Below are 14325 nucleotides of genomic sequence, written 5' to 3'. Positions count from 1 at the left end.
AGGTCTTATGCTTTTTTCATAAGTTCTTCTAGTACTATGCACCAGGATGTAAAAAAAATAACAGCAAAACACTTACAGAGCATAACTGGTCTTTTTCCTTCCACAGTACCTCTGTCTCCATTGCAACATAGCCGAGCCATCAATCTGTTCATCCATTTGTTTCATGAAGAGTTAAGTTCTTGTTTTTCAGCAGTCCACAGCGATCCACACAGTTCAACTGCACAATCTGACACTTTAAAAAAAATTTTTTTAATTGTTTGTACAGCACATACTTGATAAATTCTTTATCATTAAAACTAATTTGGAAAAGTTTTACTTTCCAGTCATCAAGTCTGAGTCTCTTTTGCCCAAGGTGTGGAAGCAACTGATTTAGTTCAGTTGTGCTACTGGAGATTAAATAGAAAATGCCAAAGAAACATTTCAAATTTGGAACAGAACTAGCAGTAATTGAAGTGCTGATTCCAGGGCCTCGTTAGTGCTTCAGTCTGATTCTCCAGGAATAAGTAGTCAAGATTCTTTCTTTTTTCTTTACTATACAAGTGTAAGTTCCTTCATTAATTGCATTTGCAATGATGCTCATGTGATCCTCATTTAAGGATAAGTAACCTGGATATGAGTATTCCAGAAGCTCCTTATCTTTATACCAGCTGTCATAAGAAAAAGAATAGAAATTAAATTACAAAGTGTCCAGTACAATGCAATATGTGTTACTGGTTCTTCTTTTTCCTGGTAAGTTTTGCTTCAGTAACTGTACAGCACAGATGGGAATTCAACAAAACAAGGTTAAGTTTTACTGTATATTTTAGGGCACTATCCTGAGTGAGTAGTTTAGGAGCTTGAATCTTGCTGAAAGTTGGTGGGAATTTGGGTCCTTGGCCATCTCTCTCTCACTTTTAGATACATCCAGAAATAACATGTTAGTAAGAGCGTACGTTAGTAAGAGCTAACAAACTATTAATTGAAAGGGCAAATTTAAGACACTATTTTTTTGCAGAATATGGCACCAGGGAATGTCACTTGGTGGTAAGAATTATCTTTGTGCGACCTCTATCAATGGGATTTTATCCTTCTTCAACTCAGCATGCTCATTTCTGATAGCTCTGCTTTCAGACTAAATGCTTTGCAATGTTATGAGCAGTATTTGCACGCTCCCTTCTCACAGTTAGCCAGCCACCTCCCTTTCTACTCTGGGTGCCGAATGAGACAGTGATGTGCTCCAGAAGACAAACTGCATTCTTATTTACAGTGTTTTGTCATAATTCCGTAATTGGTATGTAAGCTGGAAAGTCTCCTAAAGGACTAGAATAAATGATGGAGCACTTACTAAACTTTGCCTTTTTTATGAATTATCTTCTGTCCACAGCGGAAGGTGACATTCCTGCCTTCAGAAACAGTCTTGGTTTTTGTCCTTGGTGGGGGCAGAGTAGGGGGGACCGTTGGAAATGGGAATTCTATCCATCAGAAGTGAGAGAAAGAAACGGCAAAAGTTAGCATTTCTCATTATCAAGCTTTAGTCATTCCAAAACACTTTCACAGAATTACATCATCATCACCTAAGGAACCTTAAAAGTATTAATTTAAAAATGCCTCCTGAGCAATCCTTGGATGGACTTGTAACATTATTCATATACAAAGATAACAATTATTGTGGCGTGTAACCTGACGGGTATGGATAAAAATCAACTTGCCTGTTTCATATATATGTAAGAGTATTCGTTCAGTATATGAACAGTCCCCTAGAACACATGTGTTTGTAATTATCTGACTGCATCTCTGCATTAATCTGGTCTAAAAAAAATACCTCTGTACTGGAGAGAGAGGAACTAGTTACGCAGCACATCTTAAGGTCAGTAGGTATTTATCTGAAGCTTAATTCCACAGCTGCAGTAACTTGACCTGATCCTGCATTAGTCCCTGATCTGTATTCATAAAACTGAGAGACTAGATAAAGTGATTAACATACTTTATCTCTTTTTCTGCAGAGCAGCTCAAGTCCAGCTGTGCTTGAGATGTCATTTGTCTTGTTTATGTCCCATCACTGCATCAGGAACTGAACTGCATCTCTTATCTCTGAATTTACTCATCAGCATCTCACTTCCTCAGTTGGGTCCAAAAGGGGAGCAGTCTGAGGCACACGGAGTAGTTGTGTTTTCAGAAATTCCCTATCCTTGCTTCAGTTAAACTAGAGAAGAATGGGACAGTTTAATGTTTTAGACCCAAAAATGTTTAAACATAAAACCTATTGCCAATTTCCAAGCCTTGATCTTGGCTCCAATGTGTAAGAGGCCATCTCTGCTCTGCTTCTCATGAGAGCTGGATGGGGCTAGTTGCTTGCAGCCACCGATTTCTAGTGTGGAATTAAGATCCTGCCTCTCCCTGCAGCTAACACTGCTTAAACTTCAACCTCTCTCGACCTCCTCCCTCTGTGCAAACCCCACCAGGAACCCCAGAAGAAGAGATACCGTAGCAGAAGTCACAGGTAGATGGACAGTGCTTTTTCATCAGCTTCCTGCGTTTCTCACAGAAACCTTTTTGTGCCCATGATGGGCACATAAATAATCTGTCTTTACATCCTGAAACAGAAGGAGACAAGGCATTAGAGGGATTCCGAGAAGTAAATTGACATTTTGCCTAAATCAGATTGTTCAATGTAAGTGGTAGAGCTGAGACAGGAAGAAATCTAAAACAGGAGCACAGTAAATAGAGCAGGGTGCCAGGTATTGAGTTACTTTCATGCAGTAGCATTCAAGAGAGTTGCTATTTTGAAGTCCTACACTAGGTGATGTTTGAAGAGCAGCAGGCAAACGTGTTGGAGCTCAGGAGAATCTTGCCACGGCCAGTTTGGTTTGCGGAGAGTTTTGTCATGTTCTATTAACACATCTGAGTCCAGCCAAAAGAAGAATTAACAGCTGTTTGCCTTCCCCCTTCCTTTGTACTTGAGCTTCCCTTTGCGCACCTGATGCTTGTAAATGTACAAGTGCGAGTTGTTGGGGCTCTCCACGGCTAAAATCAGCCTTTTATTCTTGTATAAGCCACAGCACAGAAGGCCCCAAGAGTCCATGCCCAGAGCTGGTTGCTGGGCTGGGGCATAACGAGCTAGGCCTATGAGAATACACACAGTGCCTATGCCTCTGCTCAGAGGTGTCTGCGGACACCCCGTGGACTGACCCCTCTGAAAGTCCTCTCAGAACTGCCATCGGGGGAGGTGGAAGCGTGAAGTCTGTAAGGCTTCCAGCTTCCTGTCTATCACACTTGAAGCTAGTAGTGCTGGAAACGGACAATGCTACACGAGCCTTCTCGCTTTACTTTGCATCAAAAGGAGTAAGATTCCTACTGCTTGCTGGCTTACAGCCTAGTCTTGCCAAATGATGAGGGTCTACCACCATGAGAGCTCCACAGGATCCAACTGACACTTCTTTATACAGAGGAGCCCAGAGTACAACCCTGGCTTCCTTACCGTAAAGTCTGTGAATTCCCCAGACTTCATCTTGAGAGATGGTCTTTTTCCCAGTCAAAGTGGCATTGATGTGCATCAGGGCATTGGGGTTTAGGGAGTGCATGAGTCCTAAGGCATGTCCTATTTCGTGAGCGGCTACATGTACCAGATCTGTAAGCCAAACACCTGGAAGAGAAATGGAAAAACAGCCAGCTTTGTGTGGTAAAGTACATTTGCCAATCCTGGTGTAAAACCAGAGGAAGTATTTTAGCACTAGGGCAGTATGGTCTTATGAAAGGTTGCCCCAGTTTCATCTTCTCTGTAGCTGCTTGGGTGCAAATAGATTAGCCAGTTATGTCCACATGCTTCTGAATTTAAACAGCAGAACACACAGCCACTCTACCAGACTACAGGAACACTGCTCTGGAAGATCAATGTTTGAAATGAAGCAAGTACTCTGCGCAATACTTGCTCTTGTCAGCTTTCTGCTAACGTTGTTCCCACAGCCCATAGCCACAACTGGAAATGGCCGTTTGGGAACGAGATTGCTAGCTGGAGTATTCCAGTCTGAAAAAGCCTCCGATTGACCTCTGCATCCCCCGTAGTCTATAGGTCAAACTCAAATTTCTCGGTAGCATCTTGAAGCTTGCTTCCAGCAGAGATGGATTTTAACTGAAGGCTGACTCACAAGAGGTGTTATTACTGACACCTGTTTTGGTATCTTGCATAATAAACTAATAGATACTAACATTCTTGCTTTGAAACTCATCTCTTCTAGGTCTTTGTCCCTAGATCTTATCTGTTGCTGTGCTTTGGAAAGCAAGGAGGATAGAAGTCCCTCTAGGTCACCTGAAATCCCTCCTCCTCTCTTTTTATTTGATGAAAAGCAAAATATCTTACTTTCAAAAAAAAGTACTGAGTTGATCATATAGTATGAACTGAATTTGCTAGTTAGTCAGGGACCATCTGCTTTTAAATTAAAGTTAGTTTAGTTTTGACAGTGCTTAAAAAAACAAGAAGAAAAAACACCAAGCCGTAAGTAACATGAGACATTTTTAGGTGCCCACAAACCCAAAGATTACTGCAGACCCAGGAAAACTAAAACATGTAGCATTCTCCGAGACGCACCTGCCTGGGCAGAAGCCAGATGTAATTACTGAGTATGTGTCTGAACTATCGAGTAAGTCCACCGAACTATACAGAAAGAAATGGCACTGCCACCAAACACGGTCCCTTAGAGTAGTTCAGTCACATGACAGCAAGACGAACGTCTTCCAAAACTGCAGAAAATCACAACCATTTCTGTTGTCTCTTTCCCGTACTAAGTAAACCACAGAGCAAGGACTAAAATCTAAATCCTGCAGGCGTTAATTATGTAACCCCTGAGACGTGTTACCTTTTTTCCAGCTGAACCGTGTATTTCCCAATATCCAATACTCATGGTCATCAAAATGGATTTCCCCATTGGGTGGGAAGAAGGCATGGGCAAGTTCCCCTGTTGTTCCATCAAAGCAGTGGTGAATGAGAGACTCCAGACAGTCTGTGTGATTGATAGAGTAGAAACCTGTGAAAAAACCAGCAGATTTAGTATATCTAGCAAGGTAAGCCCATCCAGGACAGACATCTGTAAACTTGTGATTTGCTAAAAAAAAAAAAATACATATATATATATATATTAAAAAAAAATCTCTTATGGTATCCCACGTTTTTTCCAGCCTACAGAGCCACACAAGGAAAAATAAATGCAGAACGATTGTCAGGAATGATGCAAACTATACTACTCAGCCCTGTGACAACCCTGGATTTAGAGCTGTTTCCAACAGACACAAATGAGTCTACTTTTCAGAAAGAAATGCTGAGCTCCTTCTGCAACACCACATGGAAATTTTTTTTTTTGGAGAGAAGCTAGACAATGACATGATAACCCCAGGATGTGATTGTTCCATTTAAAATGTAAATAAACAGTTAGTCATAGCTGCTCTCCGTCTTGCTGCTTAGCGTCACGGCAGCATCACAGTGTACCCTGCGTCCACTGGAATTGGGCCACCTGGAGCTCACGGGTGGCAGCAGGACAGGCCCCTGGGAAGGCTTATCATGTGCTTGTAAGTAGCGTCATGCAACACAAGAGAAGAGCATGTTGCGAAACAATGGTAAAGCTGCTGGTTATTTCAATATTGCTGCCATCTGCACAGGAAATAATTATTTCACACAGACCATAAATCCCAGGAAGAATTTACATCTGGAGTTGAGACTAAGCAGATAATGGCTCAGCACTAACGTTTTTCTAGACCTGAGAAACTCAGGAAGGAACAGTGATACAGGGGCAGGGGAAGGGGAGGAGAGAGAAGACAGAGAAAAGGTGGTGCTTCAAGGGGATCAAGAGAAGAGAGACCAAAACCATGAACAAGCTGGAATCCGTCACCTGCTCTTTGGCTCTGTGTGACCTTGGATATGTCATTTCACCTTTCAATATTCAATTTCCCCACCTGTGGAACAGAGATAATCCTGTCCCAGTGGCAGATTTTGAGGGTTAATTCTCGTCAAATACCCAAAGTTTCCCAACTGCAAGATTCACAGAAAGTGTTAATTATGATATTAGTATCTCCTTAGAGCAACTAATAGTTTCTCTACCTGACTAAGGGCAATCAATGCCCCAATCTTTGTCCAAGAGGCTCTGCCAAGTCCACACAGGAAAGGAGGCCTGTCTCCTGCCTCCAAACTCCTGGTTTACATACTGAAGCTCTACAAGTCCCTCGTGGAGTTAACATACACAAGAGTGTTCCGTCAGTCCGGGAGTCCATGCAGCCTTACCTATTTTCAAGTCGCTAGCTACATGGCGTGGCACTTCCCTGAAACTGAACGGCGAAACTTCACTCCACATTCGGAATGCAGCCGCCAGTCCCTTGCGTGTGTCTCTGGCATTTATGAGGTTTCTTGGGAAGGAGAGGATTCTGTAGAAACACAGAACAACTTCAGGAAAATGCTGTTGCCTTCTCCAACATCAGCTGAAGGCTCTCAAGGCTGCATCAGACAATCAAGTCTTTTCATTCACTCTAGTAAGTTCAAAACAGGAGTAGCCCGAGCTGGATATTAAGAATATTTAATAAAACCCCTGCAGGGACTAATATATTACTGGTATTCTTTACAATCACATGTTCTGGACTACAGCTTTTGTCCCTCCTCAAGCACATCATTTTAGACAAGGTTCTCTTGGAAAACCATTTTTATCCTAACATCTCTCATTGTGCAGTGTTTCTAGAAGAGGAAACAACTGCACTTCAGCAGCAGACGAGGTAAGTCCTATTCATAACACTTAGGCTACAATGTATGTGCACACACTGAATTATAATACTCTCAGGCAGACCTTTTAAAAGAGGGTTCCAAAGGCTATCAAGGCTTGATGGTATGACAAGTTATTTCCTTTGGAAAAATCTCATCACTTGGGAGAGAGACTGGAGAGAGGTTTTTGCTTAGGCCACAGATACAGCTGAACTGTAAGAAAACTACTGGTGCAGGATGGCAGAACCATGGAAATGTACAGATGGCTCCTAGAAACTTACCTTGTCCCAAAAGAAGGTCTGCCTTCAGGAAATTGCCTGAAGCGTAGCAATTGGGAAAAGCTGTGTATATTCTGCTATCCCCTCTGGTTGTATTTTAGCTATGCTGTTTATGTTCTCCCTTCGTCCCAGCACATCCTAAAGGGAGCAGAAGGTTTCGTATCAAGCCAGGCTGTTAATGAGTGTAAACCTGGACAATTAAGAGTGTCATGAGGCTTAGCCTGTTTGGGATGAGCGTAAAGGGAGATATGCGTTCTCTGCTCAGTGTGAAGGAGTCGGGTTCGTGCCAGCCCCTCGTTCTTTGTCTGGGCTTACAGGCAGAACTAACCCCTGCTGTCCACCGGGAAGTCAACACGTGCTGATCAGCACTGCAGCATCACCCACTAAACAACGCAACAACCAACCACCACCACCGCACATCGAGCAAATAAGGCTAGCGACAGTTACAACAAGACTTCTGTGTAACTGATGGTGTAACAGCTACCTAGAGATAACTGCAGCATCAGCCACACCTTGCAAATTATCTTTTGGGGTTAGTGCAGAACTCCCAAGACAGACACAACTGCTGCTGTCCTTCTGCCTGCCCCACTTGCCCTCCTCGCTCCTTACCTCCATTGCCAAACCCACTGCAACATAGCTCAAAATGCTTTCCTTTCCTTATCTGTTGGTAACAGAAAACTCTCCCACCCATTACAGTCAGAGCCTGGTCAGCTTTCCACAGAGCCAGAGTGTGAGAAAGACCCTCACAGCTCCATAACGACGTCCTCAGCCCAACGCCAAGAAAAAGCTGTAACACACATTGCTGCTGCCAGAGGCCACTTTCAAGTGTTTTCTGAAATGCACTGTGACCTGCCATGCGAGCCACTGCAGTTTAACACTTAGTGATTGCAGCTCTCTTGAGAGGTCAGGTTTGGGGCTTGCTCTGCACTTTAAAATCAGGAGTGGCTGGAGCTAGCAGCCACATTAAAAGGACCTTTGTAATCGCATAAGGCATTGAAAACAACCCTGATTTGACTCCCGTGTCTCCAGGAAGGTGCAGACTCTCAGCCAGGAGTGAAAAAACGGATCTTTCTTCAGTCAAACCTCCAGGACTCCTGCTAGTCTGAGGTTTACCGTGACAGTCTGATTCTACCTGCCAGTGCTCATCTTACAAAATTGTTTCTAAGTGAATTACCTGAACCTTGTTCTGTGTGAACTCATGCAAACTCTGCTGAAACACATTCCAAAATGCCATTAATATTTTCCCAGAGAGAAAAAGCATCTTTTCAGGATGTGGCCACCACAGCCCATCACACTGGACAGGGAGAGAGCTGCCTCAAGGCTGAACACCAAACAGGACTGACGTGGCCTTATGCCTGCAGTAGCAGTAGAGCCAGACAGCAATAAGAAACAGTTCACCATGAAAATCCATAGGACTCCATCAACTTTGGCTCTGAACAGCCTGCTTGTTGGAAGTAGCACTGGCATCGCACATTTACATAGCTCCCTCATATCAAAACCAGACCATGCTACGGCTGTATGGTACTGTTGAAATGCTGCTGGTTCTGAGCAGCGGTTAAATCCAGCTGGATATCAGTAACCTGGACAGTCACTTTCCCTGGCAGAAGTGTCTGAAAATATTAGGGTTAACATTCACTCACCCTAGAATTGCCAAGGGCTTTTTATTGTTTATTTGTTAGTAATCTAAGAGTTGGCATCCTTTCCCAAAGACAACAGGGAGAAAGATTCCTAAAGGCACTCAGCACTAACAGAGCTCTGTCCTCCTGAAATCACAGAACCTTTCAACAGCAATTCCCCTCAGTGATGGTTTAGATTCATATGGAGCTCTTTTAAACATACCAGCATGACAGAGTTGGTATTCAATTCACTACCTTCTGAGGGAAGTCCCTAGTTCTGGGAAGCCTATCTGTCTGAAGCCTGAATCTCCCCTGAACAGTTAGTTTTACTATAAAGTAGCCTCAGCAAGCAGCTGTATGTGCTACTAGCTTCTAATGCAGTGATGATGCTTCACGTGATGCACAGCCGAAGCGAGAGGTGTAGCATTTGTAGAAATACTTCCTACTTTAAAATGGCTTTAGCAGCTATCCGTTCCCTAGCAAATGGATTAGCAATATTCATATGGTTAATATCTATACCTATGGCAGGAAAAACAGAGACGCCAGTGTCACTTAGAAAATGCTAACTCTTAGGGCTAATGCAAGTCCGTACTTGTAGGTCAAGTTGAAGTGGTCCCATTTCAAGTGCCCTGGTGTGATCGTGTATCGTTTTCTCCGTGCTGGAGGCCGAGGTGGGAAAGCTGGACTGTGCAAAACAGAGGCACTCACTCCATGAAGAGCAGGTGATGTGGCATCTTCCTTAAAAGACAAAACAGGCGGTTGAAAGAGATGGGAGAGACTGCAGGATTGAACAGTGTAAAACTAAAACTACCAGGTATGGGACATTTGGAGGCTGGGGAGCACAACTGGTACTCCCTTACGGGTGTCCAGGAAAGAAGACTAGTGCATCAGCTAGTCAGTGCTTTGCAAGGTATGCCTGTTCCAAGTGTGCCGAACAAAACCAAGACAGAGCAAAAGAGGGGCTATACCGTGAGGAGTTCTTGGGATGTGCCTTGTATCAGACATGCAAGGAAAGGAAGGGAACAGCACTCCTCAACAAGGGATCACAGAGGATCAGTGCTGTAGGCTCCCTTGAGCTGCTGCATAATTCCAGAACAGGGCACTGCAGCCACTCCACTCTCCTCTTGGAGTGCAGCACAGATGGAGCAGAAATGAGGCCTCAGTAGGCTGCTGGCCACAGCGAGCCTGCAGCTCTTCTGGAAAGTCTTCATTTCCTTTTCACTCCGCTATTGCTCTCCAGCCTCACCACAGCAGAAATTAAATACTGGACAAGTGAGACAGGCAACCCTTTGTGCAGAGAGCTCTTGATAAAGCTGCATTGTGGATCTGAAATGCCTTCAAAGTAAACAGGAGCCCTGGAAACCCTGGAGCACATTTCAAGCCATCACACAGTAAAAGACATCAAATTTGGTGACAGGTCTGACTCAAACTCTAAAAGCCTTTTAGTCCTGAGTAGTAGAGGTAAAAGAATGGGACCCAACACGGTTCTCTGGAAGTCTACCCTCTCTGCCTCCCCTCTTCAGGACTCTGACCCCTGTCTCTGGATCATCTTTGGTCCAGAGACACCAAGACACTAAGCAATATGTACAGTGGCAATGTTAAAAAAGCTGCACCAGTAGGAGTTTGCTCAGCCTCACAGCACATTCTACAGAAAGCAAGAGCTGTCTTCATTTTACTGATGGAAGAGCTGAGGCTTCTAGAGTCAAAATAGCATAACCCCTGGTCTCACAGCAAGCAAAATGGCAAAGAGAGACACAAAGCTCGAAGCAACAGCTGCCAGATACTGCCCAAATCACTAGCATCTCTCCATGACTACAGCTAGTCATTACTGGTGAAAGGCTGAGGGACTCTATCCTAATAGGAAACCCATCTCTTCTGCTCATGTCTGTGAGCCATACTACCTTCTATCTTGTTCTAATCTCAGTATCCTTCTTTCCTAGAAGGACAGCCTTTCAGTCTTTCTTCCAGCTCAGCTGGAAGTCTGGCTCACCATTTGAAATCAGCAGAGTCTTTGAATGTAAGGAATGCAAGGGCCATAGAACATCACCTATGAGACAGAGAGATGTTAACTAATACCTTGCCTTCTAAGCTGCAAGCTTCCGGCAGGGTGTTTGATCGCATTTCTAAGAGTCTTCAGATGCCAATCTGGTCTTGAGAGAAATGGGATCACTTTTCCCATTTAACCATTGTCACTTACTTTGCTGTATTAAGGGATCTGGCTGAGGAACCCATACTTTTTGGTTTGCTCAGCGCAAGGCCTAGCCCCTTCTTCACCAAGGCATGTGTGATGTGAGTACACTGGCTGTTATCCCTCTCCATTCACCTCCAGTGGCTTCTACCTCCGATTCTACTCTGAGAATGCCATTTTTCCTTGATAGAAATGGAAAATTTTGCATCCTTCTGAGGAGCACAGGCAGGTGGAGGATCGACTAGCCTGTGTATCAATGATCTGTTGGAGCTGTAAGAAAAGCCTGAAGAAGATTAGCTCATAATTACAGGATAAGATATTTCCCCTTTTTTTGCAGTTCTTTCAAGTAAGGCAGAAGTAGGCAAATCCTTTCTGCCTTTGTTGTTTTCTCTACAATCCCTATACAATACAAGCAACACAATACAATGCCAATAGAAGCCAGTACTGGGGCTGACCGCACATTCATTCTGGCATCAGTCAGAAGTAGCCCAGGATTGCTAGTACTGTGAATTCGCAGTCAGTCCACAGGCTCTGGCTCAGGAGACCTGATAATTTACGATGGGATGAGGCAAGGTATTAACACTCTTCAGTAGCTGTCTATCCTTGTGATAGATGCTACTGCTCCTTAGCAAAGCCGGCAGAATACTCAGTGCATTTGCTTTCTAGCCTCTATAATTCACAGCCCAACCGGTGCCGTCTCCAGTTTACGACAACGCACTGAGCTGTAAGCAGCACGGGCTGAGTAATGGACACTGCCCATTCTTCCCCTTCTGCCACGGGGCTATTGAATTCCACTAACATCGGATGAAATCCCAAGGCTTTTCTTAAAGCCTGGGTATCAGCAGAGGAAAATCAGATAGTCAGAAACAGCCTGCTGGCTTTTCCTTCTACATGGAAAACTCCCGCAGCCCCGAGGAAGAAAAATTATTGTCTTTTCTATGGCCATTGAGCTTAAAACACTAAGGCCATGAGTGCTGAACAAGCAAGCTGGGGGGGGAACAAAAATCTGTGTCCTTACTGAGCTTATCTTCAAAATACAAAACAAAGCAAGGGTGACTCGGGCCAAACACCAATCACTGAAACCGGTATCTGACCCAGTCACCAGATCAAGAAAGCTGCAGAGGGTTCAGTTCTCTTGCTCAAACATTCTGCTCAGTCTCTGTTCTACTCTAGTCTTTGTTCTACCTACCACTGGTGCAACAGGATGCTTTTAATTAAGAATATGTTGCAAAATGAATTGGGAAGGGTGGGGTACCACACATATGGTGCAGCTCAGATGTACAATTCTGACGGAAACAGAATGACCTAGTTAAAAATTTCACAGCATCATTTGGATCAAAGGATCTGTCAGGATGCCAAAGAACCAAGACTATGGGAGTACTCAGAACTGGAGAAGAGGTCGGCTGCTCCCAGGAGAAAACCCATTCGACTATGGGTGAAGGTCTCAAACATTCAAAAAGCTTGGGAGGTACTAGAATGATAGCTGCTTCAACCCTCTCTCAACAACTGCAATAGACACCAGCATACATAGAGGTAGACACTGGTCAACATCCCTGCTCTACATTATTTGCCCGGTGCAGTCAGACCACCATTAATTAACTTCATTGAGCTGTAATGAGTGTAATTCACTCCCCTCTCTCTCTGTCCTCCTCATGCAGTTCCCCTTTCATGAACTAAACAGGAACGTAACTCTCTCACTTCGTATCAATAAGAGCCCTGAGCCTGTGATGCAAAAAAGGGGTGCCATTGCCTTGATCTTCATAAACACAAACGGCAGGAGGGGGTGCGAGCGCTTAGAGGAGATGGTTTTCTCATAAAATTAAAAGCAAAAATTAAGCTAAAAGCAAAAACTAAGGTCAGCTTCTGAGAGTCCCAGCGCCTTGCTACAGTTCCCCCGACCACTCTGTCCCAGTATATCTTGCTAATGGACGGACCTTGAAAGAGAATTCATATCAGCTAATAGTTTCTGCAGGTCCAGCATTAACTCCCAGGTTAGATCTTGCAGACCACGAGCCCTGCCTCTGGGGTTCCTAGGAAAGCTCAGCTGCTATGGAAATCAGAATATATGCATGCCACATCATACTAGGCTGGGAAAGCAGAGTTACTTAGAAGAATAGCCAAAGTTCTGAGGAAAAACCACCCAAATTGTGCACTCACGCTTTGGCTGCAAGCTGCACGTACACCTCTAATAATCTGATTCTAGCTGGATGCATAATTACCTTTTAGTATCCTTTGCAAAAAGGGACTCAAACAGCCATAAACTAATCCCATTGCCTTAACCGTTATTTACATATTGTTTAGATTGCTTCCTGAATTTATCCGTCTTCTAAAAAGAACACACATGCACATATACTTGATGTCCCCACTCCCCTTTCAAGCATTTGAGAATTAGATCCTTTCCCCTACCTGACTTTTCTGAACTGCAGCTCCAGCTGGATCTCCCACAATAGCCAGCAAAGCCACCACAGGGAATATGCATAAAAATCCCACAATGGTTCTACAGCCATGGCTCTTTTTCTTGTCAACCGAGAGGAAGCTCTTCCTTCTGTTTGCAGAAAGTTGTTCTACTTGATCCATGTCGTTCTTTAATACTTTTTAGAGGGAAATGCGACACATACTAAGACATTCTCTTCGCAGAATGTATTGGTAATCCTTTTGCTCACAGTTGCATTTGAAGCATTTGTGAGTAGCCCTGCAGTTACTGCTGAAGTTGTGCAGAATCACTAGAGTTTCAAAAAGCCCTAAAAAAATAAAAAAATGTAGACTTTACATTAAGTCTCTTTCCAATGTGCCAAAGATTCTCTTAGCCTCTGCCAAGTGGTATCATATTACTGCAGCTGAAAGTTGGGCTGGCAGAGGAAAAGCAGGAAAGCGAAACAAGCTGGGATGGACATGAACTCTTTTCTTTAACTGACTGTATAATCAGCAGGACAAATCTGCAGTTGTCAGCTTTATGTAATGAAAAAAATGGGGGAGGGGGCAGAAAAAGGGAATCCAGAAGCCAGCATCATGCCCTTGGAATGTTTCATTAGGGATGCTTAACACTAGAAGAGCTGTCATTTGTCAGGGACTGTCTTCAGGAGCAGAATGAAAAATGAGATGCTGTGAGACAGCAGGCAGGGCTTCTCTGCTTAGGAAATTCTGGTCGGGGAGTTGACAAACTCCGACAAAAGTAAACATCAACTCCCTCTTCCATCAGACTTGGCAAGCGACCTGCAAATTTCTTGTGTACTTGGGAGCTACCCAGTAAGGGGTTATCACGCTGAGAAAGACATTTTCAGAATCATACTGATTTTGGGTACCTCAGCTTGAGCACGTCAGGAAGACTGACTTGGAGAAGTGGTCAGTTTGTCTTAAGCTGTTAGATTCTTTAAGGCATCTCCAGGCTGCAGACATGAAGTAAATTCAGGGCTTTTTCAAAAGCTTACTCAGAAATTCTCAGGTTTTCACAAATAGCTGCATTTTTTTGTCCCACCTCAATGCTCCTGAGGTGGGATGTCCTTAGCTAAACAGCTCTGACCAGACAGA

At 43.8% G+C, this 14325-nt stretch overlaps 1 protein-coding gene across 2 annotated transcripts; it reads right to left on the bottom strand.

Moving 5' to 3' along the window:
• Nucleotides 1-259: 259 nt before the first annotated feature.
• MMP23B (matrix metallopeptidase 23B) lies at nt 260-13537 on the bottom strand. 2 transcript variants are annotated; one of them, XM_010290748.1, is made up of 8 exons: nt 13204-13537; nt 9202-9347; nt 6248-6387; nt 4833-5000; nt 3458-3622; nt 2463-2573; nt 1325-1451; nt 260-647 (listed from the first exon to the last, which is right to left on the bottom strand). In XM_010290748.1, exons 1-8 carry the CDS (start codon nt 13372-13374, stop codon nt 473-475), a joined length of 1203 nt encoding a protein of 400 aa, XP_010289050.1. In that variant the 5' UTR covers nt 13375-13537; the 3' UTR covers nt 260-472. The 2 variants fall into 2 exon arrangements, with proteins under 2 accessions (XP_010289050.1, XP_010289051.1); XM_010290749.1 differs by having other exon boundaries at nt 9202-9343; nt 13204-13370.
• Between the last annotated feature and the right edge of the window lie 788 nt (nt 13538-14325).

Source organism: Phaethon lepturus, unplaced genomic scaffold (genome assembly GCF_000687285.1).
Source record: "Phaethon lepturus isolate BGI_N335 unplaced genomic scaffold, ASM68728v1 scaffold7857, whole genome shotgun sequence".
Lineage (NCBI taxonomy): Eukaryota > Metazoa > Chordata > Aves > Phaethontiformes > Phaethontidae > Phaethon > Phaethon lepturus.
This window is presented reverse-complemented; position numbering and strand designations above follow the sequence as displayed.